Here is a 27,251-nt window from a genome sequence, read left to right as displayed (position 1 = left end):
CGACACCGCGCAGGTCACCCCGGCCCGGAGGGGCCGCACCCGGGGGGCGGGGTCACCGCCCCTGGGGTTGGGGATCGTGCCCCCGTCCCACGACAAGCAACCGGGGTTGGGGCGGGGAGAGGTCGGTCCTGTGGTCCAAAGAAACCGACAAAACGGGCCGATCAACGGGGAACCCAATTCCCAGAGAGCAGCCACGAGTCGTCTCTCCCGGGATGTGGGCAGGAATGCTTCTGAAAGCTGGCTTCAATCAGAACTGCAGGATCGTGTGCAACTCCGCACGCGTAGTTCACTGGCATTACACAGGGAAACAGCCGGCCGCTGTTAAAAAGTGACGCGTCTGTTTCCTGGGAAGGCTGATCGCCATGCAACTGCGCAACCATTCCGTTGCTCATCTGGGCGGTGCCAAGGAACTACAGAGAGGGTTTCGGAGCGAGCGTCGGTCAACCCAGAAGGCTCGAGACGAGCTCTTTCGTTTTCCACAAACGTCGTGGACTTGGCCTGATGTGACAGAAGCCATATATTTTTAAACGATTTTCCTCCTAACCTCTTATTTCCTATCAGGAATTGCTACGACACGCATTTTAATAACACACCTCTCGGCGGTATTACAACTATTGTGCCGTGGGAGGAATTGCCGGCCCGGGATTGTCAGCTCCTTGAGGAGAGGGATCATAACTGCACTGTAATCTCCCAAGCCCCTAGCAGAGCCACCCGCACGGCTCAATCATCGCTACGGATTGACTGATTAGAGAATTCAATCGATCGCATTTACTGAGCGCTTACTGTGCGCAGACCACTGCTCTAATCGATTAAAATCACGCCAGTCGAACGCCTTTCGCTCAGGTAGCACGGCAGTGCCGGTAAAACTTTATTCTACCCTCCCAGGCGCTTAGCACGGTGTTCTGCACACGGTACCCCGTAAGCTGCTCGAGTAGAGATGGTGTTTACTGACCCTATCATACTCTCCCAAGGGCTTAGTACAGCGCTTGGCACATAATAAGCACCCGAATGGCCCTAGCGATTCAGACTTCCGCACCCGTTTTAGAATAACCGGATAGGGTGTCGAATAAGACCGGCCAGGAAGCAGCACGGCCTAGAGGACAGAGCGGGAGTCCGGGAGTCAGGAGGACCTGGGTTCACCAGCTCCACTGCTTATCAGCTGTGTGACCTCGGATAAGTCCCTTCACCGTGCCTCAGTTCCGGAAAACGGGGATTAAGCCAGCGAGCCCCACGTGGGACACGGACTGGGTCTAACCCGATTAGCCTGAATCAACCCCCGCGCTTAGTACGGTACCGGGCACATAGGAGGTGCTTAACGAATGCCATTAAAAAAAAAAAAAAAAGATCAAGGGGTCAAGGGGACAGCCACTCTGCTGTCCGAAAGGTAAATGACGGAAATATCAGACGACGCTCAAAGACGGTTTTCCTGGCTAAGGGGATATCTGTCCGCGAACCGGCCCGTCGCAGTTTCGGACGACTAATTCTTTCGGAGAGCAAGAAGGGCGGGCGATGCACCATCCCGCCCCAGACCACGGTTGGCGGCGGGAGCCAGGAGGCCACGTTTCGTCGGCCTTCCTCAGAAACAAATCTCCGAAGTTGCGCCTACAGAGGGAAATGCCACAGAGAACTGAAACTGGGACCCAGACATGTACACACACACAGAGATAGAGTTTTACCTTGCTGCGTTGCGATCCTGTGACCTTAAGGAAGGGCGAGGACAAGAAAGAGCAGTGAACGAGGGGGGCCACAGAATTGATTTGAAGACAAACTGAGAGACTGAACAACACGAGGAAGTCTAACAAACAATGGGCTCTGTTGCTCACTCTTTGGGGGGCGGGGGAGAATCAAATACATTTGGGTCTTCTATTCACACAACGCAAACCCCGTTGTCTTGTAGAGACCAACGTTGCCCGGGAATTTCGGCTTCCTGTTTGAGCTCTGTCCTCATTCGGTAGTCCTTGATTGATTTTCCTCAGAACCTCTCTCCTGAGCTCCAACCGAAATAAGGTGCTGCTAGCCAGTGATTCTGACTAGACTCCCGATCTCTTCCCTTCCCTTTTCCCTTCTCCGTGACAGTGGAAGCTCCTCGAGGGTAGGGAATGTGTGTCTTGCTTCAGCTGTCCTCTCCCAAGCGCTTAGCCCAGTGCTCTGCACTCAGTAGGCGCTCGATAAATACCCTCCTACTGCGCTAGGTTTCATTTTACCGAGGGACTCCTTTCCGATTGCGAATTCAGAACTCCGGAAGCCTAACCGAGAGGACGGTCCTTGGAGGGAAAGAGTGATCTGGTTCCTTTTCATTCTTTTTGGGTTTGTTTTGGGGGTTTTTCTTTTCATGGAAATGGACCCAGCAGACGAGAAAGGAGGGTAATTAATAGAGCGGAGTTCTCATTTTTCAGAGTCACCTGCCCGGTGTGGGAAATCAAGACTTCCCCACCTCTGTCTCCGTCCTTGAGCTCCCGGAAAGCGCGCGAGGGTGAAACGTTTCGGGATGGGGGGAGCTGAGGGGGTGGACTGAGAAGCGATGGGGTAGGAGGGGGGCTACAGTCGCCCCTTCTCCCCCAAGGCTGGCAGGTCGTGGAAGTGACCGAAGAGGGAGGCGCGTCTGAGCGGCGGTTCTGGGCCCGTGGGCCGGACTCGGGGAACGGCTGGCCCTAGCCGGGATTTTTCTTTAGCCTCAGCCGGCCGGGGGGGCGGCGGGGAAGGGCAGGGGGTGTTCGGGCTCCTCAACCCAGCTGCGGACATGCAGTTCATAGACACGATAAGCTGCGGGAAGCCGTGAAGTGAGAAACGGAAATGTCAGGTCCGAGGTGTGAAATAATGTGCGGCGGGGGCAGGGGGGGGGGGGGAGGGGGAGAGCACGAAGGGGGGGAAGGAGGGAGAAAAACCAAAAGTCCTTCTTACTTCAAAACTCTTGACTTCCTCTTCGCCACTGTCGTCTTCCTCGTCGTGGCAGCTCTGATTCCGCGGTAAGAAGAGGAACGAGGAGAGGGTGAGTTAAAAGAGGAAGGGAAGGGCTATTGTGTCTACAGCTTTATCGTCAGGATTTTGAGGTCACGATAATAACAGTGTTGGTATTCGTCAAGCGCTTACTACGTGCAGAGCACTGTTCTAAGCGCTGGGGGAGATACAGGGGAATGAGGTTGTCCCACGTGAGGCTCCCAGTCTTCATCCCCGTTCTACAGATGAGGGAACTGAGGCACAGAGAAGTGAAGTGACTTGCCCACAGTCACAAAGCTGACAAGGGTCACCCCGTCCACGCTGCACTTCTAATGCATCCATTTCTAATCCCTTCTCCCCACATCAACTCTTCCTCCGTGAGCCCGCTGAGGGACGGGGACCGGGTCCAACCTATCTCCTATCTTCCCCAGCGCTTAGTGCTTTGCACGGAGTAAGCGATTAACAAATACCAAAATTATTATTATTATTATTATTTGTAGTCTGTCTCCCCAGCACACTGCGAGCTCCCTGTGGGCAGCGAACGTACTCCAGCGCTTAGAACGGTGTTCGGCACATAGTAAGCGCTTAACAAATACCATAATTATTATCATTACTTTGCGCCCATGTTCTCTCCAGAGCATTTAGCATAGTGTTTTGTCGTCCACTCAGGAGACGCTCAACAAATACCCCTGACTGACAACGCAACGCAGGTGTTCCCCAGGGAAACGGGAAGAGAAATGAATGGAGAGAGATGAGCCAGATGGCCGAGGACTTGGGTCTCATCGGCAGAATGCTTTTGAAAACATCCCGGGACGTCTTGGGGATTTGGGTCTTCCTGGAGCCCGACGGGAAGTCGGGGGTGGGAAGTGGGCTCAAGGGAAGCGGTCTGATCGAGCCATCGACCGACGCTATTTATCGTGGAGCAGAGAGAGCACGACCTGGAGGTGGGGGCGAGGAGCTCTTCCCTTTGCCGGTGCCGAGCGAACGCCAGACACCTGGGGACGCTTTCCCACGGGTGCGGCGGCAGGACCGATACTTTCGATCCGAGGTATTTATTGGGCGCCGTGTGCAGAGCACTGTACTAAGCGCTTAGCACGGTGTCTCGCACTCAGTAGCCGCTCATTAAATAGTGCTGATCTGCTGGCCCACTGGCAAACGGGAAATGAGTCGACGGAGACCTTCCCAGACTAAGCCCTCATTTCCTCGTCTCCCACTCCCCTCCTCGTCTCCTTGACCTTAGATTTGCACCTTTGACTCGCCCCTCCCTCAGCCCTGCGGGACTTCTGTACGTCTCCGTAATTTATTTCTTTATATCAACGTCCGTCTTCCCCTCTAATCTCACTGTGGGCAAGGAATGTCATCTAACCAACTCTATTATAGTATGCGCTCTCAAGTGCTTAGTACACTGCCCTGCATGTACTAAGTGCTCAGTAAATACACCCAATTGATTGAGAGAGAGACGAGCCAGACGGCACAGGACACGGGCCTAACAAACAAAATAATTCCACCCAAAAGCCCTTTCCGCCAGTTACCAGAAGAGCGGAGACCTAAAAATCTACTTCGTCATCGAGCCGAGACCTTGAACCCTGAAAGAATTGAGGGTGGTTGGCACGAGGGCTCGCCGCCCAAATCGAATCCTTAATCAATCGATTTATTCATTCAATAGTATTTATTGAGCGCTTCCTATGTGCAGAGCACTGTACTAAGCGCTTGGAATGGAGCGCTTCCTGTGTGCAGAGCACTACACTAAGCGCTTGGGAGAGAACAATCTAACTCCCAAGTACCCCAGTTTCCTCATCTGTAAAACGGGGATGAAGACTGACTAGCTTGTATCTATCCCCAGCATTTAGTACAGTGCCTGGCACCTAGGGAGCGCTTAGCAAATACCATTTTAAAAAAATGAGAGTCAAGAGATACATTCCCCACCCACAGCGAGCTTACACTCTAGAGGGGGAAACTTGAGAAAGTCATCGGGACCGTCATTCTGCTTCGTGGGGAACAACAGAGAAGCAGCGCGGCTCAGTGGAAAGAGCCCGGGCTTGGGAGTCGGAGATCGTGGGGGCGAATCCCGCCTCTGCCACTCGTCAGCTGTGGGACGGTGGGCGAGTCACTTCACTTCTCTGGGCCTCAGTTCCCTCATCTGGAAAATGGGGATGAAGACTGGGAGCCTCACGTGGGACAACCCGATGACCCTGTATCTACCCCGGCGCTTAGAACAGAGCTCCGCACAGAGTAGGCGCTTAACAAATACCAACATTATTATTATTAACAGAGAGAAAAGCAGTTAGGGAAGAGAGTTACCTGGGCCATGATATCAGCATAAGCCATATACAGGAAATCTTCCTCCAGTTTGCTGTGGAAAAGAGAGAAAATACCACCAACGCCACCTCTACGTACACATGCGTCAACAGAGAACCCCTTGCCTCAGATGGGGCTTCGCTCTGCGGTCAACGACCCGAACAAGCCTAAAAGACGAGCGCAACAGCTCAGTACGCTGCCTGCTCTTGGATCCTGCATCTTATTTCTAATTCGCAGGTGATTTCGGTAGCTGCCGAATGAGGACAGAGGAGGCATCCAAAGCCTGGCAGGGAAACGCGGCTTGGATGAGAAGCGGCGTGGCCTAGGGGCAAGGGCCCGGGCTTGGGAGTCAGAGGACGTGGATTCTAATCCCGACTCTGCCACTCGGGCAAGCCGCTTAACTTCCCTGCACCTCAGTTACCTCATCTGTCAAATGGGGATGAAGACTGTGAGCCCCACGGGGGACAACCTGATTACCTTGTATCTACCCCAGTACTTAAAACAGTGCTCAGCACATAGTAAGCGCTTAAAAAATACCATAATTATACAGCACTTAGAACAGTGCTTGACACATAGTAAGCGCTTAACAAAGACCATCATTATTATTATCGTTATTATTATCATTTCAGCCCAGTCATTAGCCGAGGTCCGGAATAGGGTTTCCTCCTGATCTGTACGTTGATGAGGCAATTTTTAGATGAGTGGCTAGGTTTTGGGGAAAGACACGGCCTCCGAGAAGTGCCGGTTCAAGAAGGGGAGATTCGTGGCGGCGACTTTGGCCTTGGAAATTCCTCGCCCTCCCTCCTCCGGGACGGAAGAGGCACCACGTCCCATCACAGAGGGAGCAGGGCCCGTGTCCCATCACGGGAATGGGAGTCGGGAGAGTTGGCTTTGGATCCCGATTCTGCCACTGACCTGCTGGGTGACCTCGGGCAAGTCCCGACCTCCTGGGGCCTCGGTTCCCTCATCCGTAAAATGGGGATAAGACCCCTGCTGGCCCTCCCTCTTAGGCTGTGAGCCCTGCGGGGGAGGGGAAATCGACCCCAGTGCTTAGCCCAGTGCTTGGCATGGGGTAAGCCTCTGTTAAACTGCATTTTTCCAAAGCGTTGCTCCTCCGAATGGATCGTCAACAAAGTCTCCTTTGACCGACTCTTCCCCTTCCCCTTCTGGTGGGCTCCACAGGGAGAGAGACCTCGGTCCGCCCTCCCCCAGTTCAGCAGCTGGGGGAGGTGGGGGGGTTCCCTGACTCTGCCTTGATGCCCAAACATCCTCTCCTCCCTCCCACCCTCCCCCATCTCCGCCTCTTTCGGGGATCACAGGCCTTCCAGTGACCCGCTCCCGGCTCCCTGAGGCTGTTTGAAATGGGGAAGCAGATGCCATTTTGAGTTGCACTGTTTCGTCGTCCCTCTTGCATCCATCACCAGCCCCATCCCGGCCCCCCACCCCAATTGTGAGCCCGCGAGTCCCCCCCCCACCGGCCAGAGACTGCGTCTGACTCTCTCTTGGGAACTGTTCCGCAGGGTTTTCGGCGGCACTTAGGCCCACCGTAGGCGCCGAATGAATCCTGCCGCTGCTTTCGCTGCGTCTGAGGACGTGGCGGAGCCTCTTCCGCCCTCCCCCTGGCATTCTGGGGGCACGCGGGGCGGTTCCCAGAGCCCGTGCCCACCTACCACTTCTCTGTCAGCGCAGTCCTGCTGAACAGGAGGATGAGCTGGTGAAGCGGGTCCACTCTCCGGGAGGCCTCGTCCTCCTCAGGCGGCTCAGTGCCCGGCTTCTACGGGGACAGGAGGGGAGGGGCAAAACAAATCGGGAAATTTCGCCCGGAGAAATTCATTCATTCAATCGTATTTACTGAGCGCTTACTGAGTGCAGAGCACTGTACTGAGCACTTGGGAGAGTATATTTAACAATAAACTGACACATTCCCCGCCCACAACCAGCTTACAGTTTAGAGAGATTCCTCCCCAGTGGGTTAAATGGCTGGTTGTGGGCAGGAAATGTGTCAATTATATTGTTATATTGTCCTTTCCAAGCACTTAGTACAATATCCACCCCAGCACTTAGGCCAGTGCCTGGCACACAGTAAGCGCTTAACAAATACCACAATTCTTCTTATTACAGTGCTCTGCACACAGTAAGTACTCAATAAATACGATCGACTGACTGCCATCATAATGATAGTATTTGTTAAGCGCTTACTCTATGTCAAGCATTTTCTAAGCACTGGGTTAGATACAAGCTAAATCGGGTTGGAGACGGACCCTGTCCCACATAGGACTCAAAGTCATAATCCCCATTTTACAGATGGGGGAACTGAGGCCCAGAGAAGTGAAGTGACCAAGGTCACGCAGCAGAAAAGTGGAGGAACTGGGATTAGAACCCAGGTCCTTCCGACCCCCAGGTCCGTGCTCTTTCTACTTCGTCCCCTGCTTCCTTTCGGGGACATGATCTCCACAGCCTAGAGATTAGAAGGCCGAAATTAAACCTATCTGGGAGCCACTGGGCTTAGTCATCTGGAACATGGGACCAGCATGGCCTAACGGAAAGAGCACGGGCCTGGGCAGGACCGGGGTTCTAATCCTGACTCCGCCACTTGCCTGCAGTGTGCCGTTGGGCAAGCCACATCACTTCTCCGGGCCCCTGTTTCCTCCTCAGTAACATGGGGATTGAATACCTATTATCTCCCTCCCTCTTAGACTGTGAGCCCCATGTGGGACAGAGACTGTGTCTGGCCTGATTACATCGTATTTACCGCAGGACTGAGAATACTGCTTGGAACATAATAAACGCTAAACAAATGTCATTTTTTTATTATTATTATTATTATGACTATGCAGATGGAGCCACTGGGAGGTTCATCGCCACCAGATACGCCTGCCATGGGCCCCTTTCTTGCAAGGACCATCAACGGAGGGGTTTTTTTATGTTACAAAGAGTTACTTTCTACCCCTCATTTCGGCACTTTACTCAATAGTGCAAATAACTCTCATTTGTTGGTTTAAAATGTGAGTGATAGACCTTAAAAAGAGAGCAAAGGGGTAATCCAACATGGCGGTAAGCCACAAACCCCCTACATCTCGTTCCAAGTGCTGGTTAATGATGATTTCCTTCGAAAATTGAAAATCACATCTTTTCCCCCAGCTATCCAACGGCCTCATCCAGGACTTGAGGGCATTTGCTAAAATCCCTTCACTCCCTCCACCTTCTCGCGCCAGGCTCCCCTTCGAGCTCCGTGCCTCCCCCGCCAAAAACCTACCGCCAGATCCTCGATCAGCTTATCTTCAAAGTAATGCTCTTCGGTTTCGATCCAAGACTTCTCATAGCCCTGGAGGAAGAGGTTGACGGCCCGGTGCCTGGAAAAGAGAGGATTTCAGAACCACCGATTCCTTCGCCCCCGAGGTGGCCGTGGCCGACTCGAGTTCAGGCCGAATTGGACGTTGGCTAACGGGACAACAGCGAAAGGAAAATACGGTCCTCAATAACCGCTTGAGCGACTCCAACCAGCCCCTCTGATCGACAACCTTCAGCGACACTGCAGCATCTCGGGGAAGGGGGAGTCGACGGCTCCTCAGTGTGAGCCGGACTTCCGGACCTCTGACAAGGCCTGAGTGTTTCCAGTCGGGGCTGAAAAGATCCAAAATGGCAGCTCTCCGGCCTGCCACCCGTCCCCTTTCTCTTCTCTCTGACACTTTCCTCTCTCGGTGTTTCTCTCGGACACTTATCCCCCGTCAGTCCCCAACCCTCTGAAATCCCTACAGGATTTTGGCCCTCGACACTCACGGTGAAGAGCCCCAGTTTACTCCTATTCAGGACCACCTTTTCCCGTGACGGAGCCTCCAGCGACCGGCTCTTACCTCGGCAGGTTGTACAGCGGGGCCATCCGGAAGCAGGCCACCACCGCCCTCTTCCTTTGCTTGGACAGCAGTTTATGCCACACAGCCTTCTTCGATCGCTGAGGATGCTCCACCTGATATGGAAAGCAGAGCAGTAAATCAAGGAGAGCACTAAACCACCACCGAGCCACGACAGACCCCACACCGGACGATGGACCTCGAGACGGAAGTCCCGTTCCACGACCATCAGTGGGAAACCCACGCCTTGACCGCAGTTGAGCCTGTTTCGCGACCCTCACAGTGACCTTTTCCTCCAACGCTCTGTGCCTCTGAAGCCAAGCCAACTCTAGCCTGAATACCCCACGAAGGAAATACCAGGCCAAGCCCCGGTTCGCCATTCGACCATGAAAACCCTCTTTCTTTTGGAAGAACACAGCTCGACCCCAGCCCCTAAAATCCGCCTCAGAAGCTAGTAGCACCCGGGATCCTAATCCCACTTCTTTGTGCGGAGGCTCTTCCAACATCTCAGAGCAGAACCGAGAGAGGGACGAACAGCTGAAGAAAACACCGGCTTGGCTTCCAGGGCAGAGAATTAGAGGAAGGAGAGAGGAGTTCCATTAGGTTAGCGAAATGTTAAGAAAAACCACTACATCGCTCAACTAAGTTACTCGATTCAGACGGCAAAGAAATCAGAGCAGTCACACGTGCAACAGGAGTAGATGAATATCAGGGAGTGAAATGAAATGTTAAGGCTACCTCTATTAGTAAAGGGTCTCTAATAAGTTAAACCCGATATTTCAGCTAGAGAAGGGACCGAGCAGACTAGTTTTTTCAGCGCCGAGAGGGGAATCGGGGCCCGCCGCCCGTTTTATATAAAGGCGAGCAACCCCCGAAGAAATCGTCAGTGAACTGGCAGCGTCTACGCAATTCAACTCTGTACTTCCCATACTGTAATATCTCCGGCCCATATAAGTCGGTTTCTGAAAAAGAAATAAAGATGGGGAGTTAGATTGGGATTTTCCAGGCCATCTCGAAACGCAGGAGACTAAAATAACTAAGCCACAACGGATATCGCAGTTTCAGGTCTCGGGGGTTGGACGAGGGGGCAGTCTCCTTCTTCTTCTTCTTCTTCTTCTTCTTCGCGCATCAGTGACAGCCATCTGCCTCGTTAGGAGAATTCAGCGGCGGCCCCAATCTCTGTGTCGCAGACGAAATCTTCGGTTGGGGTAGGTCCTCCGCGGGGCAGGCGGGATGAAGCACCCCCGCACCTTTTGGGTTTACGTCAGGCAGTATCACTGTGCAGACGCAGAGGAGGGATTCCCGATCGGGATCCTTCGATGGATGTGACCCTAGAGGTTGTCATCGGCACCCAGTGGTTCCAGGGTTGGTACGGTGCTTTGCCCACAGCGAGCACTCAATAAATACAAGCGAATGAATTAAAGACGTCCAAATGATGCTCTGATCCCACTGAGTGGGAGAGGATGAGCATCTTCTGCCGCCAGTCTCCACGGGAAGCAGAGCGGCCTAGTGGACAGAGCCCAGAGCCGGGAATCGGAAGGACTTGGATTCTAATCCCAGCTCTGTCACTTGTCTGCTGTGTGCCCTTGGGCAAGTCGCTACTTCTCTGTGCCCGCTGCCTCATCTGTAAAATGGGGATTAAAACTGTGAGCTCCACCTGAGAGACTGTGTCCAATCTGATTACCTGGTATCTACCCAGAGCTCGCATGACCTACTGGGTAAAGTACGGGCCTGGGAGGCAGAGGACCCGAGTTCTAATCCCAGTTCTGCCACTTGTCTGCTGGTGACCCTGGCTAAGTCATTTCATTTCTCCGCGCCTCGGTCACCTCATCTGTAAAACGGGTTGATGCCGTAAGCCACACGGGGACCATGGACTGTATCCTACCTGATTAGCTCGTATCTACCCCAGCTCTCTGTACAGCGCCTGGCACATAGTAAATGCTTAAAAAACATTTAAAAGAAGTCCAGGCCGGACGACCGAGAAATCCACTTGGTCCTGTTTTGATCGGAGGGCAGTGGGGGAAGGATTACTGGGCACCTGTGACCCCACCTCGACCCTCATGTTGTCTGTCCTATAGTGGCCCAAGGGTCTCGGTGGCCATTCTGGGTCCGCCATTGCGGGAGAAGGGAGGATACTCCCCTTCCCCCGTGGAGCTGGGAATGGGTCTTCCTGAAACTGGAAGACAGGGGACCCCTGAATCTTATCTCCCGCCAGCAGCCAGCCTGCACCGCCGTCCCTCTTGTCTCTGGAAATGTCCTCGGTCCCCTCGGCCTTGCGACACAACGACGGCGGGGGGCTCCGGTGCATCTGTAGAAATCCACTAAAAAAAGCCGTCTTCCGATTTCTCCTCCGCAAGGATACGACGAATTGCTTCCTCTCCAGGACAGCTAAGTCACAGGGTGTCCGTAAGGATGGCAGAGTCCAAAACAGGGGTTCCAAGGAGAAAGTCATCAGGGGCCTGGATTTTGGACCCAGAGATGGAATCGACAGAAACAGCCAAAGCAGTTTGCAAACGGACGCGCTAGAGGTGAGAAGCAGCGGGGCTCAGTGGCTAGAGCCTGGGCCTGGGAGTCAGAAGGACCTGGGCTCTAACCCCGGCTCTGCCACTTGTCTGCTGGGTGACCTTGGGCAAGTCACTTCCCTTCTTTGTGCCTCAGTTACCTCATCTGTCAAATGGGAATTAAGACCGCGAGCCCCACGTGGGACAGGGACTGCATCCGACCCGATTAGCTTGTATCTATGCCACTGTTTGGAGCAATGCCTGGCACAGAGTTAGCCCTTAATAGATATCACAGATATTATTATGACCGAGCGCTCAGTACAGTGCTCTGCACACAGTAAGCGCTCAGCAAATACGACTGAGCGAACGGATGAATCAATATGATTGAGCGACTGACGGATCCCCCTACGGAGCCGACCGGCTCTCCGACCTTCGGCCCCACGCGAGGAGGCAGGGGGAGGCTAACCTGGTCCAGGTGAAAGAGCACGTTGGCTATGTCCAGCACGCGCTCCACCGTCTTCTCGGGGTCCGAGGCTCCATCGGTCCGGTGCGGCAGGTCTTTGTAGAGGGCCATCTGCCACCTGATTGCCGGGTCTTCCATCTGTGGGCACAGGGAGGGCGATGGGCGGGGTTGGCGGGCTGAACCCCGACCTTCCGGTCCCGTCAGCAGCGTTCGGGACCGGAGACCGAGATTCCTGGGTCGCTGGGAAAGGGTTTCTTTGCTCTTCACCGCGGACCACCCCCTGCGCCGAGATCTCTCCTTCGCACCTCTCTGCCGTCTAATGACGGCAACTGTGAAGCGCTTACTTTGTGCCAGGCACCGTACCGACCGCTGGGGTGGATACGAGCAAATCGGGTTGGACGCAGTCCCCGTCTCATGTGGGGATCCCGGTCTCAATCTCCGTTTTCCAGATGAGGTCACTGAGGCACAAGGAAGTAAAGCGACTCGCCGTCTAGAGTGTAAGCTCTTTGTGGGCAGGGAATGTGTTCATTGGGATATTGTGCTCTCCCAAGCTTGGGACAGTGCTCTGCACGTGGTAAGCGCCCAATGAACATGACTGAATGAATGAACCATCCTTGGCGCCTTCCCGCAGCCCTCCTACCTCTTTCTCTTTCAACCCTTACTCCTCTACACGTCCACTTTTAACAGTAATGATAATAATAGTTACCATGAGCCAAGCACTGCCCTAAGTACCGAGTGAGTACAAATTATCCAAGCTCCCTCTGAACTGTAAGCTCGCTGTGGGCATCCGATCGGTGCTATACTGTACTCTCCCAAGCGCTCGGTACAGTGCCCCACACACGGTAAGCGCGCAATAAATACAAGCGATCGACTGAATAAATACCGTGGATTGGGTTGCGGTTTGCGCTATTGTAAGGAGGACACGCCTGTTCTATTGGACTCCCCCAAGGGCTTAGGACAGGGCTCTACCCACAGTCAGCGCTCAATAAGTACCATGGGTTGGGGGTTACGGAGCGTAAGGAGCGAGGTGGGGCCTCCCAGAAGGGAAGGCCCAGAGGAGTGGCTCCTCCCTTACCTTGCCTTGCAGGTGAAGGTTACTGCGTATGACGTCTCGGACTTCGTCCTCCGTGTCTTTCTGTCAAGAAAGGGACATCGTCAGCCGGAAGGAAAGCTCGGCAAGGAAACGCAAGAGCACAGGACTAGGAGTCAGGCGTCCGTCACGCCGGCTGGATCGCCTCGGACGAGTCACCTTCTCTGGGCCTCGGTTTCCTCACCCGTAAAACGGGGATGTGATGCCCGTTCTCCCTCCCCCTTGGACTGTGAGGCCCCGCGCGGGCCAGGGATTGCGTCCAGTCTGACGTCCTTGTATCCATCTCATCCCGTAGCACAAGGTTGATACCCAATCAATGCCGTCATTATCGTTTTAGAGATAGGACGGCCTCCCAGTGACCATAAAGAAGCTACAGGCTGCCAAGAGAGCGGGAGATGTTTAGAGAGTCACCTCGCCTTCAGGGTCTGAATAAGGCAAACGGGGAGAATCCTGAGAGTCCTAATTCCTTCTGAAATTCCTTCAAGGTGATTTCCCCTTCACAGCCCCGGCCCCCCAAGAATAGCTAATACGCTTTCGGGGGAGATTCCGCTCCCGGAAAACACTGCTGGGGGTCACTCTTGCGACCATTTCTCCGAGGACTGTTTCGGGGGAAACCGATGCTTGAATTTCACTGCAATTAGGTGTCAGACTGCATACTAATAATAATAATTGTGGTATCTGTTAAGTGCTTACTATGGGCCAGGCACCGTTCTGGGTGCTGGGGTCGATACAAGGTCATGGGGTTGGACACAGTCCCGTCCACACATAGGTCACGCAGCAGACAAGTGGCGGAGCCCAGATTAGAACCCAGGTCTTTCTGACTGCCAGGCCCGTGCTCTATCCACTAGGCCACGTCGCTACCAAACCGACTGATTGAACATTTGCTCGGTCAGAACATTCGCTCCGTCGGCTGTGCTTTCAAGCGCCCGTCTCCACATCACCCATTCAAGGTCTGTTCGACTTCGGACGCTCAACGCACTCAGAGGGAGAGTAGACCAAGCTCCCCCCTCTAGACTGGAAGATCGTTGTGGGTAGGGAATGTGTCTACTTACTGTTGTATTGTACAGTCCCCTGCACACAAGAATAATAATAATAATAATGTTGGTATTTGTTAAGCGCTTACTATGTGCAGAGCACTGTTCTAAGCGCCGGGGTAGATACAGGGGAATCGGGTCGTCCCACGCGAGGCTCACAGTGAATCCCCATTTTACAGATGAGGGAACCGAGGCCCGGAGAAGTGAAGTGACTTGTCCACAGTCCCACAGCTGACAAGTGGCAGAGCTGGGAATTCAAACTCGTGACCTCTGACTCCCAAGCCCGGGCTCTTTCCACTAAGCCACGCTGCGCTCAACCAATACGATCGACAATGACGGTGCTCTCCCTCTAGACTGCAAGCTCACCGTGGGCAGGGGATGTGTCGAATAGCCGCATCGCATCCTCCCAAGCGCTCAGTACAGCGCTCTGCGCACGGTAAGTGCTCGGTAAATAACGACCGACTGCCACAACGGACACTTACCAGGCTAAATCGGTTTTTGGCCAGCGCGATTAATTCCTGGTCTCCGGGGGCGCAGACATTCAGCCCAATGGGGAGCAACCTCTTCAGGGCCGCCACAATCAAGGAGGTCTGCATGGAGTAGCGGTCCCCTTTCCGCTTCATTTTCTTCCGCTCCTGGTCGGAAACGGCCGCCTGAAACAGGGAGGGCGGGAAGGGGGTCGGGGGAAGGAGCTTCTCCGGCGCTCCCCGGGTAATCTGCCCGGTCCCGAGACCTTGGGAAACTTAAGAGGCCCCCGAGACACGTCCCCCTACCCTCGAGGAGCTGACACTCTAAGGGGGGGGGGGAGCGCCGTGGAAAGAGGATCTGCAACTGCGGTAATCGAGGTACACGATCGACGGTACGGTGGAACGGTAATAACTGTGGCATCGGTTAAGTGCCGAGCACCGTTCTGAGCCCCGGGGTCGGTAGAAGATAAGCAGGTCGGCCCCGGGCCCCGTCCCACGTGGGGCCGCGGGTCTTCTCATCTTCAAAGCCTTCCGGAAAGGCCACCGCCTCCGGGCGGCCTTCGCGGATTAATCTCCATCTTCCCAGGTTTTAGCCACCCTCTTTAGTAAGTCATTCGTGTCTTTTTATCTCTCTCGTTGGACTGTAAGTTCCAGAAGAGAAGGGGCAGGGTCTCTGACTTCTGCTGCCCTCTTCCAAGCTCTTATTGCCTTACCCTGGCTGAGACACTCAAAGACGACTCTTCACTGACTGACTGATCAATTAGAGAACCAAGACCCAGGAAAACCCTCAGGACATTTTGGATCAAAGGTCAGAACCTTCCTACCCGACGCCCTCCTCCAAATCAACCCCCAGAAAACAAGCCCCGGGGACCGGGGCGGCGGAATGAAAATGGGAGAGTGGCGGAGGAGACGGTACCTTTGACATCTTCGACTTGGTGTCCGTAATGAGGAAAGACATGTTGTTGATTTCATTCTGAACCACAAAGTTCTGCTCCTCCCTTTTGAAATTCTGAAAAGGAAGGCGGGAGATTTTAGTGGCGGGTGTTTGTCCTGGGGGAGTCCACGTTCTTCCTCAGGGAGGGAAAATCCGCGGGGTTCAGCTCTCAGGATCCCCTTGGTTTTTTTGCTTTTAATGCTACCTGCTAAGTGCTTTACTATGTGCGAGCCCCGTACTGAGCCCTGGGGTAGCTACAAGATGATCGGCTTGGACACGGTCCACATCCCACATAATAATAATAATGATGTTGGTATTTGTTAAGCGCTTACTATGTGCCGAGCACCGTTCTAAGCGCTGGGGTAGACATAGGGGAATCAGGTCGTCCCACGTGGGGCTCACAGTCTTAATCCCCATTTTACAGATGAGGGAACTGAGGCACCGAGAAGTTAAGTGACTCGCCCACGGTCACACAGCCGACAAGTGGCAGAGCTGGGATTCGAACCCATGACCTCTGACTCCCATGCCCGTGTTCTTTCCACTGAGCCACGCTGCTTCTCACCCACGTGGGGTGCATGGTCTGCATCCCCACTTCACAGATGAGGGAACTGAGGCACAAGATCGCACAACAGAGAGGTGGGTGGAGCTGGGATTAGAACCCAGGTCCCCTGACTCCCAAACCCGAGCTCTTTCCACTAGGCCTCTCTACCCCCTTGAGCATCACGAGCGTAAGGCATTAAAGCCACTCCTCATCGCTCTCTCGAGCTCTCCTTTCACTCTGGCCTGATTTCTTCTCCCTCCGGTCTCCCGGTGGAAATAAAAATCGCCCAGCTCTGACGCCGACTGTGAAAGTCTCCAGAACTCACGGATTGAGAAAATGTACGCTCTAAGTGCGACCGGAGGCTCAGGTGCTTACCGTCACCGTAAAGGCTGGCGGTCGAGATCGCTCGGGGATGAGAATGATAAAAGAATCAGGGCATCTAACAGAGAAGCAGCGTGGTTCAGTGGAAAGAGCATGGGTTTGGGAGTCAGAGGTCATGGGTTCGAATCCCAGCTCTGCCACTCGTCAGCCGTGTGACTGTGGGCAAGTCACTTCACTTCTCTGGGCCTCAGTCACCTCGTCTGTCAAATGGGGACGAAGACTGTGAGCCTCACGCGGGACAACCTGATTACTCTGGATCTACCCCAGAGCTTAGAACAGTGCTCTGCACATAGTAAGCGCTTAACAAATACCAACGTTATTATTATTGCTAAGCGCTTACTCGGTGCTAAGCGCTGGGGTAAACGCAAGGTTATCAAACCAGGTAAGACAACTCTATCATCTCCACAGAGCTCACAGTCGGTCTTATCCTCATAAAAGAGTACAGAAGATTAGTAATTCTGCAGCACAGTCGGTCTTATCCTCAAAAAATAGTACAGAGTATTAGTAAATTGGTAATTAGCAATATTAGGGGGTCGTCAGAAACTAGTAATAGTGGTGTTAGAAAGAGTACTAGTGGAAGTGGCCGAACACTAGTAATAACCGTAGCAGTAATAATAATGATAATAATAATGATGATGATGGTATCTGTTTAGCGCTTACTATGTGCCACGCACTGTTCTAAGCGCTGGGGGAGATACAGGGTCATGAGGTTGTCCCACGTGGGGCTCACCGTCTTCATCCCCATTTTACAGAGGAGGTAACTGAGGCACAGAGACGTTAAGTGACTTGCCCAAAGTCACGGGGCTGACAAGTGGCGGAGTCGGCATTGGAACCCACGACCTCTGACTCCCAAACCTGTCTTCTGTCCACTGAGCCCCGCTGCTTCTCGTTACGATTACGGTTATCTGTTAGGCGCTTACTATGTGCCAGGCACTCCACCGAGCGTTGGGGTGGATACCCGCAAATCGGTTGGACACAGTCCCTGTCCCCCGTGGGGCTCGCGGTCTCAATCCCCGTTTTAGAGATGAGGCAGCTGAGGCCCAGAGAAGCCAAGCGGCTTGCCCAGGGTCACCCAGCAGACGAGTGGCGGAGCCGGGACGAGAACCCACGACCTTCCGACTCCCAGGCCGGTGCTCGCCCCACTACGCCACGCCGCTTCTCACAATCTCCCCCGATGAGACCGGAAGCCCGTCGGAGGGCAGGGGCCGTCTCTATCCGTTACCGATCTGTCCATTCCGAGCGCTCGGTACGGTGCTCCGCGCACAGTAAGCGCTCGATAAATACTATCGAACGAACGAATAACGGTCGAAGAACGCCGGTAACGGAGGTGCTAGCGGTGATCCTCTGGGCAGCGGCGGGACCGGCAGGACCGGCAGGACGGTCTCCGGGCGGTTTTAAGGACGGGGCCCCCAACCGGCGGACGCGCAGACGCCGGCGGCCCCGGGGTGACCCTGAAGCCGGACTCTCGGGCCGCGACAACCCACGTCCGCCGCCGCCCCGCGCCCCTAGGTCGAAGGGCACCGCGCCGGCCGGCCGCCAGGAGCCGGACCCAGTCGGCTCCCGGATGAAACGGGGGCGTTGGTGGATCCCGACCTCCCCGCCGGGCTACTCACGTGGGACTTGGACCAGTAGATGAAGACTTCGGCCACCATGCGGAACAGCTCCTCGGCCTCGGGGTTGGGCTCCTTCAGCCACTTTGCCCTGAATGGCACCGGGGGGGGGGGGGGGGGGGAGAGGAAGCGGTTCCCCGTTATCTCCCGTCGCCTCGGAGACCTCTCTGAAATCATCGCGATCCTATTTACCGCTACTGTTTTTGTCCGTCTCCCCCGATTAGACCGTGAGCCCGTCGATGGGCGGGGGCTGTAGCCGGTGCCGACCCGTCCATTCCAAGCGCTTAGCACAGTGCTCTGCGCGTAGTAAGCGCTCAATAAATACCACTGAACGAACGGATGAAAAACAGCTAAAGCACCTGCACCCAGACGTGCTCCGATTGGCATTAGCTCCGTCGCAGGGAGGTTCGCTGGATCTTGGTGTCTCTTTTCTATGAAGTTCAAGTTACGGCTTGGTGCCCTCCCCGCAGATCCTCCCCAGCTGCGTACGCGCCGTTTGCCCCTGCCCACCTCTCCGACCCTCGCTTTCGCCCCGTGCTCCCGAGGACTCTGAGTAGTGCTCCGCTCCTAGGTGCTCCATACAGTGCTCGGCACAGAGGAGGCATCCAGTCCCGTGACGAGTGCCCGGGCCAGTTCTCCGTACCCGTCAGGCAACCGATTCAGGGCACCGCATCCCACTGGGCATTCATTACAGTGCCCGGCGCCTATTAGGGATCCAGTACGGTGACCTGCATACAGGAAGTACCCAGTGGAGTGCTCTGCACCATAAGGCATCCGATTTGGTGCTAATCTATTAGGCATTCGTAACAATAATACTGTTGGTATTTGTTAAGCGCTTACTACGTGCAGAGCACCGTTCTAAGCGCCGGGGGAGATACAGGGTCATCGGGTCGTCCCACGTGAGGCTCGCGGTTAATCCCCATTTTACAGATGAGGGAACTGAGGCCCGGAGAAGCGAAGCGACCCGCCCACGGTCACACGGCTGACGAGCGGCAGAGCCGGGAGTCGGACCCGTGACCTCCGACTCCGAGGCCCGGGCTCTTCCCACTGAGCCGCGCTGCTTCCCCATTACAGCGTTCTCCACCCGCTGGGCATTCGGTTCAGTGCTCTGCACTCCCTAGGCGTTCAGTACGGTGCTCTGCCCCCATCGGGCGCCCGGCAGAGCGCTCCGACAGCAAACCCTCGCCAGGAACCCGACGGAGGCCAGGGTAAGGGTGGATGGAGCACAGGCCCGCGAGTCAGGAGGACCCGGGTTCTAGTCCCGGTTCTGCCCCTTGTCTTGGGCAAGTCACTTCTCTTCCCTGGGCCTCGCCGTCCTCATCCGTAAAATGGGGATTGAGACCGCGAGTCCCACGTGGGACAGGGCCTGTGTCCAACCTGATCACCTCGTATCGACCCCAGCGCTTAGAAGAGTGCCTGGCACGCAGCAAGCACTGCAAAGCCTAAGCGGCACGGATCAGCGGAAAGAACACGGGCGTGGGAGTCAGAGGACGTGGGTTCTAATCCCGGCTCCGGCCTCTGTCGGCTCTGTGACTTCAGGCAAGCCCCTTCGCTTCCCAGGGCCTCAGTTCCCTCATCTGTAAAACGGGGATGAAGACTGGGAGCCCCACGTGGGACAACCTGGTGACCCGGTATCTACCCTTCTCTGTGCCTCGGTTGCCTCGTCCGCCAACCGGGGATTGAGACTGTGAGCCCCACGTGGCACGGCCCGATTAACGTGTACCTACCCCAGCTCTTGGGTCAGTGCTTGGCACGTGATAGGTGCTTCACAAATACCATTATTATTATTATTATTATTATTGATAAAAAGCAAAGGGGCGGGACGGAGGGCGGACCTGTTGTAGTCCACGAATCGGATGAGCAGAGGGTAGAAGGCGTACAGGTCCCGGGCCAGGGTGGTGAACTCGTCCAGGATGAGCAGCTCGGCTTCGGACATGTCCCCCCGGGCCTCGGCCTTCAGGTGGTCTTCGTCCGACACCACGGTGGCGGCCTTCTTCTTCAGCTTGGCCATCAGGGGCAGGAAGTGGGTCTTCAGCAGCTGCGACTTGACCTTGTTGATGATCGGCTGGGAGAACACTGGGGAGGGGGGAGCAGACGGAGGGGCTCCGCTCAGCCCACCGCCCCGGCGTCGGCAGCGCTCACTGAGCGCCGACCGTCCGCGGGGCACGAGGCGGGGAAGAGAGGAGGTCGGCCGGTCCCCCCCGGACCCCGGATTCCCCGCGGAAACGGAGGGCGCAAATCCTTCTTTCGGGAAAAAGGGGCTCCCTTGCCTCGAACTAGCTGGGCAAAGGCTGATGTCCGTCTCCCCCTCTAGACTGTAAGCTGGCGGTGGGCAGGGAACGTGTCTGTTCACCCGTTCGCGTTTATTGAGCGCTTAACTGTGCGCAAAGCGCTGTACTAAGCACTTGGGAGAGTACACTGTAACAGCAGACACAGTCCCCGCCCACAACGAGCTCACAACGGACTGCAGAGAAGCAGTGTGGCTCAGTGGAAAGAGCATGGGCTTCGGCGTCGGAGGTCACGGGTTCTAATCCCGCCTCCGCCACCCGTCAGCCGTGTGACTTTGGGCAAGTGACTTCGCTTCTCGGTGCCTCGGTTACCTCATCTGTAAAACGTGGGTGAAGACGGGGAGCCTCACGTGGGACCACCCGATGACCCCGTATCTCCCCCGGCGCTTAGAACGGTGCTCGGCACGTAGTAAGGGCTTGAGAAACACCGACGTTATTATTATTACTGTACTATCCCAAAGCGCTCAGTGCAGCGCTCCGCACACAGTAAGAGCTCAATAAATACAGTGGAATACGCATAAATTTGATCGAATACGAATACTAATCGAACCGTTCCCCCTTCCGTAGCTCGCAAGGGGAGGCATTCTAGGGGCAAGGGGGCCCTGGGTTCTAGTCCAGCCGCGCCTCCCTACAGCTGGGCCACTTGGGGAAAACCCATCAACCTCCCCGAGCCTCGGATTCCTCCCCCGCCAACGCGTCCACCGACTCCGGCGTCGGTATCGCGCTCTCCCGGGCGTTCGGTCCAGTGGTCCGCACGCAGTCAGCGCTCAGCCAATACCACTGACGGATCGATACCCGGCCCCCCTCTCCGGGCCGAAAGTTCACAACGCAAACCCCTGATGCGACAAGCCTCGGATTTCCCAGAGCGCCGTATGACTCCGAAAGTGTTAACATCACGCGTTCCCCGCTGCGATTTCAGCATTCTCGGAGAGGCACCCGTTTATGGTTCGGAAATCATTAGCCTGTTTCTCCCATCCAGACCGTTTCCGTTGCGTTTCGTTCCGGTCTCGGTGACTTCCTCGGAATGAATCCCTCGGGTTGATGCAATGCGCCGCGGGAAGTATTAGGAAACCATTTGCTTCGCACGGTTCGACGGACCGTTTTATGAAAATCCGCTAGGCTTACGGCTAATCTCTGAAAAGCGGGGGGACCCGGCCCTTCCGGGGCGGGGTGGGGGGGGGGAAGTCACGCAGCGGGAAGAGTTACTAAAGTTCTGACTAAGCGCTTGGGACTAGGGAGAGAAGGGAAAGTTTGCGTGAGAAGAGCCGAGATGGACGGAGCCAGGCCCGGATTTCTCTGCCATTCTTGGCCCTGGGTGGGGCTGAGGTGTCAGTCCAGGATTCCAGCCTGACCATCTGGCATCTGCCCCGGTGCTTAGTACAGTGCCTGGCACAGAGGAAGCGCTCGGCAAGTGTCACGGCAGCGCTTGCGCCCACAGCGGCAATTTATTTTATATTAATCTCCAACTCCTCCTCTAGTCTGCAAGGTCGTTGTGGGCAGGGGTTGCATCTGTTTATTGTTCTCCTGTCCTCTCCCAAGTGTTCAGTACAGTGCTCTACACACGGTAAGGGCTCAATAAATACAACTGAATGAAAGAATGAATATTATTGTGCCTATTTCCACTACCGTCCTCTCCCCGCACAGTCGGTGCTAGTGATCGATCCGTTGATTTCTGAAACGGTTGGGGACCCTCTACCTCACGGGGCTCCCTATTCATTCATTCCTTTGGTTGCATTCAGTGAGCGCCTAGCGTGTGCAGAGCGCCGTACTGAGCGACCTCCCGGGGCTCCCATTTCATTCATTCCTTCGGTTGCGTTCAGTGAGCGCTTACCGTGTGCAGAGCGCTGTACTAAGCGCTTGGGAGAGGACAATACAACAATAAACGGACACATTCCCTGCTCACAACCAGGTGACAGTCTACAGGTGCTTCTGACTGGGGAGAGGGGTGGGCGGGGGGCTCTGACAGCAAGCCCCGACTGGTTCCAGAGCCCCCCAGCCCAGGGACCTCCTAGGCACCCCGGAGCCCGCGATGAGAAGCGGGGTGGCCTAGTGGATAGAGCCGGGGGCCCAGAGTCAGACGGCCCGGGTTCCAATCCCAACTCCGCCGCTCGTCCGCTGTGCGACCGTGGGTAGGTCACTTTACTTCTCTGGGCCCCGGTTCCCTCATCTGTAAAACGGGGACGAAGACCGTGAGCCCCGCGGGGGACGGGGACTGTGTCCAACCTGATCATCCTGTATCTAGCCCGGTGCTTAGTACGGTAATAGGCGCTTAATAAATAGCACGAAAAGGAAAATTCCGGCCGCCGTGCCCAGGAAACCGCCCTGACCACGGGGTCAGTGGGAGAAGGGGGTCGCTATTCGATCGGTCAATAAGCAGCGTGGCTTAGCGGCAAGAGCACGGGCTTGGGAGTCAGAGGATGTGGGTTCTAATCCCGGCTCCGCCACTCGTCTGCTGTGTGACCTTGGGCGAGCCACTTCACTTCTCCGGGCCCCAGTGACCTCATCCGTAAAATGGGGATTAAGACCGTGAGCCCCGGCGGGACCACCTGATTACCTCGTATCTCCCCCAGCGCTCAGGCATCTAGTAAGCGCTTAACGGATACCATAATAATAACGATTACATGTTGAGCGCTCACCGCACGCAGAGCGAGCAGGCCGCAACAGGGTCGGTGGACACGACCCCCGCCCGCGGCGAGTCCCCGCCGAGGACCCGGCCCCCCTCCCGGCCGCCGCCCCCGTCCCCCTCACCGGCCAGCCTCTTCATCCAAGCCCCCTCGTCGACGCCCAGGTTGTTGTGGATGATCTTGAGGACGTTGCCCAGCAGGGTGTTCATGTGGTCGGAGCGGAGGGCGGTGCAGCAGGGCTCGGCCGGGCGGGGGCCGGGCCGGGGCCGACCCTCGGGCCCGTACTCCCACCAGCGGGACATGTAGCTGCACAGCATCGGCAGGATCACCTCCATCACGTGAGGCATCTGGGCGTAGCGCACCCCCGACTCCGCCAGCTCCATGATCTCCTCCATCAGCTTCTCCAGCGTGGGCACGCCGGGGCACATCTCCTCCACGCTGTCGGGCAGGTTCAGCGCTGCGGACGGGGGGCAATCTTGGGGGAGACTGAAAGCGGTCGGGGGGGGGGGGGGGGGGGGGCCCCGGCCGGCCCTCTCCCCAGCCCGGTGCTCAGTACAGTGCCCAGCAATCCCCCAGTTAATTAAAGCTTCCTCTGGGCTTTGCCTGTTCACGCCGGCACCGGCGGGTGGTCGAGAACACCAATTCGTTCATTCCGCTGAATTTACTGAGCGCTTACTGCGTGCAGAGCGCTGCACTAAGCATTTGGGGGAGTGCGATGCAACGATAAACAAGACACTTTCCCCGCCCAGAGCGAGCTGACCCATACCCGGGGGGGGGGAGGGAAGACAGATGGACTCTCCCCTTGACACGGAGGAGGAGGAGGAGGAGGAGGGAGGGAAAGGTCAAAGGTTCCAAAAGTCAGACTGTACCCGCCCTCTCCCGCGGAGTCTTGGTGTTGTAGATGGAGTAGGGATTGTGCTGATTCAGGCTGGTTTCCAAAAACGCCACGGGGAAAGCCCCGGCAAAAGCCGCCAGGCATTCTCCTAGGGCAGATCTCTGCCTGCAGTGGGAGAGACGGGGAGAGACCGTGGGAGACGGCGAGAGAAGCAGAGAGAGACCGAGATCCGCAGGGCTTCGAGAGGTGGCTCTTCTTCCGTCACATTCGGCGAGCGGGCGGGGCAAGCACGGGGCCGATTGATTTATTTATATTAATGGCCGTCCCCTGCCCCGTCTGAACCGTCAGTTGTCGTACTGTACTCCGCCCTGTACTTAGTAGAGTGCTCCGCACACAGTGAGCGCTTGATAAATGTGATGGAATGAAAGAATAAAAGAAACGGGGTGGTCAAGTGGACAGATCCCGGGTCTGGGAGTCTGAGTTCTAATCCCAAGCTTCACCGCTTGTCCGCTGTGCGATACTGGGCAAGTCGCTTTAATTTGCCGGGCCCCGGTTCCCTCATCCGTAAAGTGGGGATTAAGACCGTGAGCCCCGGGTGGGACAGGGACCGTGTCCAACCCGACCGCTTGAATCCACCGCAGCGCTTAGCACGGCGCCTGGCCCGCAGTAAGCACTTGATAGATACCATTAAAAAAAAGGGGCCACCCAAAAATTGTCCCCCAAGATTTCACGGGGTAACCGAAATCCCACTCTTACCCGAAGAGACGATCGCGTCTCTGCTCCAGTGCTCGGTGCGAAGCTTGGCACACAGTGAGCATTTAACAGCAGCCACTAATTATTCACACATTCACAGATAGCGGGCTACGGAATCGTTCATTCAGATCGCAGACAGTGACTGCGTGACTTGGCTTAGAAGTCTGCACCTGTAGCATTTCTGCGCAGACAGATTTGCATAGTCCACGACTTCAGATCTGCCGAGTTTACTATTAAGGTCACATCTCCTCCCCCAAGAGGCCTTCCCGGATTAAGCCCTCTTTTCTCCAACTCCCTCTTCCTCCTGCGTTGTCTGTGCCCTTGGCCTTCACCCCACCGACGGCCCCGAAACGTTTAATAATAATAATAATAATAATAATAATGTCGGTATTTGTTAAGCGCTTACTATGCGCAGAGCACTGTTCTAAGCGCTGGGGTAGCCACAGGGGAATCGGGTCGTCCCCCGTGGGGCTCGCGGTCTTAATCCCCATTTTACAGATGAGGGAACTGGGGCCCAGAGAAGTGAAGTGACTCGCCCACGGTCACACAGCTGACAAGTGGCAGAGCTGGGATTCGAACTCACGACCTCTGACTCCAAAGCCCGGGCTCTTTCCACAGAGCCACGTTTATGTGCCTAGCCAATAGTCAGCGCTCAGTAAATACCCTTGGTGATGATAAAACGTTGCGGGCGGGGAACGCGCGTGCTAAATCTGTTGCTATGTACTCTCCCGACTGCTCAGTACAGTGCCCTGCAAGCAGTAGGCGCTCAATCAATACCACTGACTGATCGATTCAGCACTTAACCATTCACGTAGATCGTTTTCTTTTCTCCTAGCTCCTTGAGGGATTGCCTCCACTAATTATCTTGTACCCTCCCAAGCACTTAGTACATACAGGGCCCTGCGTGAAGGCACTCAGTAAATACTCCTTTCTGGGTGGTTTGACGGGGATAAGACTGACTCTGTCCAACTTCTCACTAATAAAAGGATGTGAGCCTATCGAGGTCCGAGCAAGGAGATCCGCATGGAAGTTCTGACGCCGTTTCGTGTGCACAAGCTCATGTCCCCTCTTAGCTTTCCCCTCATTTTCCCCTCCTTTCTTCTTCTCCACCTTGGACTCTTGCTCTCTTTATCGCTACACTCAATTCCCAGCGTCACCTCTGTTTTGGGGGTGCAAATGATGCCGAAAAAGGGGCCTATGATCGCCCGTGATATCCACTGAGTGCTTACTTTCTGCAGAGCACCGTGCCAAGCGCTTGGGAGGGGAGAATACAACAGAGTCAGTAGCCGCGCTCCCTGCCCACAACGTATTATCATCACCGATGGCATTTATTGAGCACTTACTGTGTACGGGACACAAGAGAGTTGGGAGACGCGCTCCCTGAATTCTCTGAGTTAATATGGTATTTCATTCTGAGAAAATGTGGAAAGTGAAAATCCTCTAAGGGCATTTAACTACTTGTGACGCTTACGGAACGACAGGTGAGCAAATAGACATCTTTCAGAGAAAGAGAGAGGGAGAGAAGGCAAAGAGAGAGAAACGAAGAAGGAAACAAAGGAAGGGAGTCAGACAGCAAGCCCCTCACATGTAGAATTCACCATTTTCGAGGAATTTTTAACCTTACCTCTCCACGTAGATACTCTTGCTGGTACCCAGGGCATACAAGCTACTCAGGATTCTGTAACAAGACACCTGAACATCTTCCACTGGAGAAAAAGGGAAGGAAAATACGGAACTTGCTCTTAAACGTCCTATCTCGCCACTAAGCAGGGAACCCAGGAAGAATTTCTCCGCAGACTTGGGGAAACCGGCTTCCCAACGGTCAGCAACCATAAAACGGGCAGAAAATCGCTCCTGCCCGGTGGCTTGGAAGGTCTCCCTCTCCACCTTCCCGAGCCGCCCTCGCCTCCCACCATACCCTAGCTCACGCTTTTACCTCTCCCAGGATCAGTTCTTCGACATCTCTCGCTCCTCACTGTCCCGTCTCCGAGCCGGAGCTCCCTCCCTAACCTGGAACTGCCCTTCCCCCTCCCACCGGCTTCAAATCCCTTCCAAAAAGCCACCTCCCCCACGGGAGAACGATCCGGCCACCTCCCATTTGCTCGCCCCGAGGACCCTAGACCGTGAGCTCGTCGCGGGCAGGGACGGCGCCTGTTCATCAGTCTGTCGCCCTCTCCCAAGCGCTTAGGACAGAGCTTTGCGCACAGGAAATGCTCAATAAAGCCGACCGACTGAACTGAACGAATGAGGGCCCGCGGGGGGAGGGACACGTACGGATCAAATCCTCTCCAAACTGCAGCTGCCCGATGTGTTCGAACAGAGACGACAGCATCGGCAAGAGGGCCACGGTGGTGTAGTTGATGATCTGCGTCACGCCCTTGGGCTGACTCCTGGTGTGGGTGAACTGGCCTTGTTTGAGGTTCTCCATCGTCTTCTCCAAATCCTTGGCGGCATTTTCCAGAAACGCCCTCAACGCGGCCTTCACGCTCTCCATGCCGGTCTTCATCACCGTCCTACACGGGATCGGATTCCGTGCGGCTCAGAATCCCCACGGAGGAGGAAGCGTGACCCTCCCCTTTTTTTTTTTTGGTGGGGGCGGCGGATTTGTTGAAGCGCTTACTATAGGCTGGGCGCTGTACCGAGC

At 55.5% G+C, this 27,251-nt stretch overlaps 1 protein-coding gene across 1 annotated transcript in view; it reads right to left on the bottom strand.

Annotated features, from left to right (window-relative positions):
* Positions 1-27,251, bottom strand: part of RYR2 (ryanodine receptor 2) — a 232,928-nt gene that overhangs the window by 47,207 nt on the left and 158,470 nt on the right. Inside the window, 16 exon segments of the mRNA XM_029047213.2 lie at positions 2,902-2,955; positions 5,239-5,290; positions 6,906-7,009; positions 8,492-8,588; positions 9,090-9,202; positions 10,013-10,048; positions 12,054-12,188; positions 13,126-13,185; positions 14,657-14,827; positions 15,558-15,650; positions 18,111-18,198; positions 19,943-20,183; positions 23,144-23,476; positions 23,889-24,019; positions 26,232-26,313; positions 26,882-27,120. Of these exon segments, the coding sequence (XP_028903046.1) occupies positions 2,902-2,955; positions 5,239-5,290; positions 6,906-7,009; positions 8,492-8,588; positions 9,090-9,202; positions 10,013-10,048; positions 12,054-12,188; positions 13,126-13,185; positions 14,657-14,827; positions 15,558-15,650; positions 18,111-18,198; positions 19,943-20,183; positions 23,144-23,476; positions 23,889-24,019; positions 26,232-26,313; positions 26,882-27,120 (2,029 nt within the window).

Source organism: Ornithorhynchus anatinus, chromosome 19 (genome assembly GCF_004115215.2).
Source record: "Ornithorhynchus anatinus isolate Pmale09 chromosome 19, mOrnAna1.pri.v4, whole genome shotgun sequence".
NCBI lineage: Eukaryota > Metazoa > Chordata > Mammalia > Monotremata > Ornithorhynchidae > Ornithorhynchus > Ornithorhynchus anatinus.
Note: the sequence above shows the minus strand (reverse complement) of the source record. Positions and strands in the feature narration are given on the sequence as shown.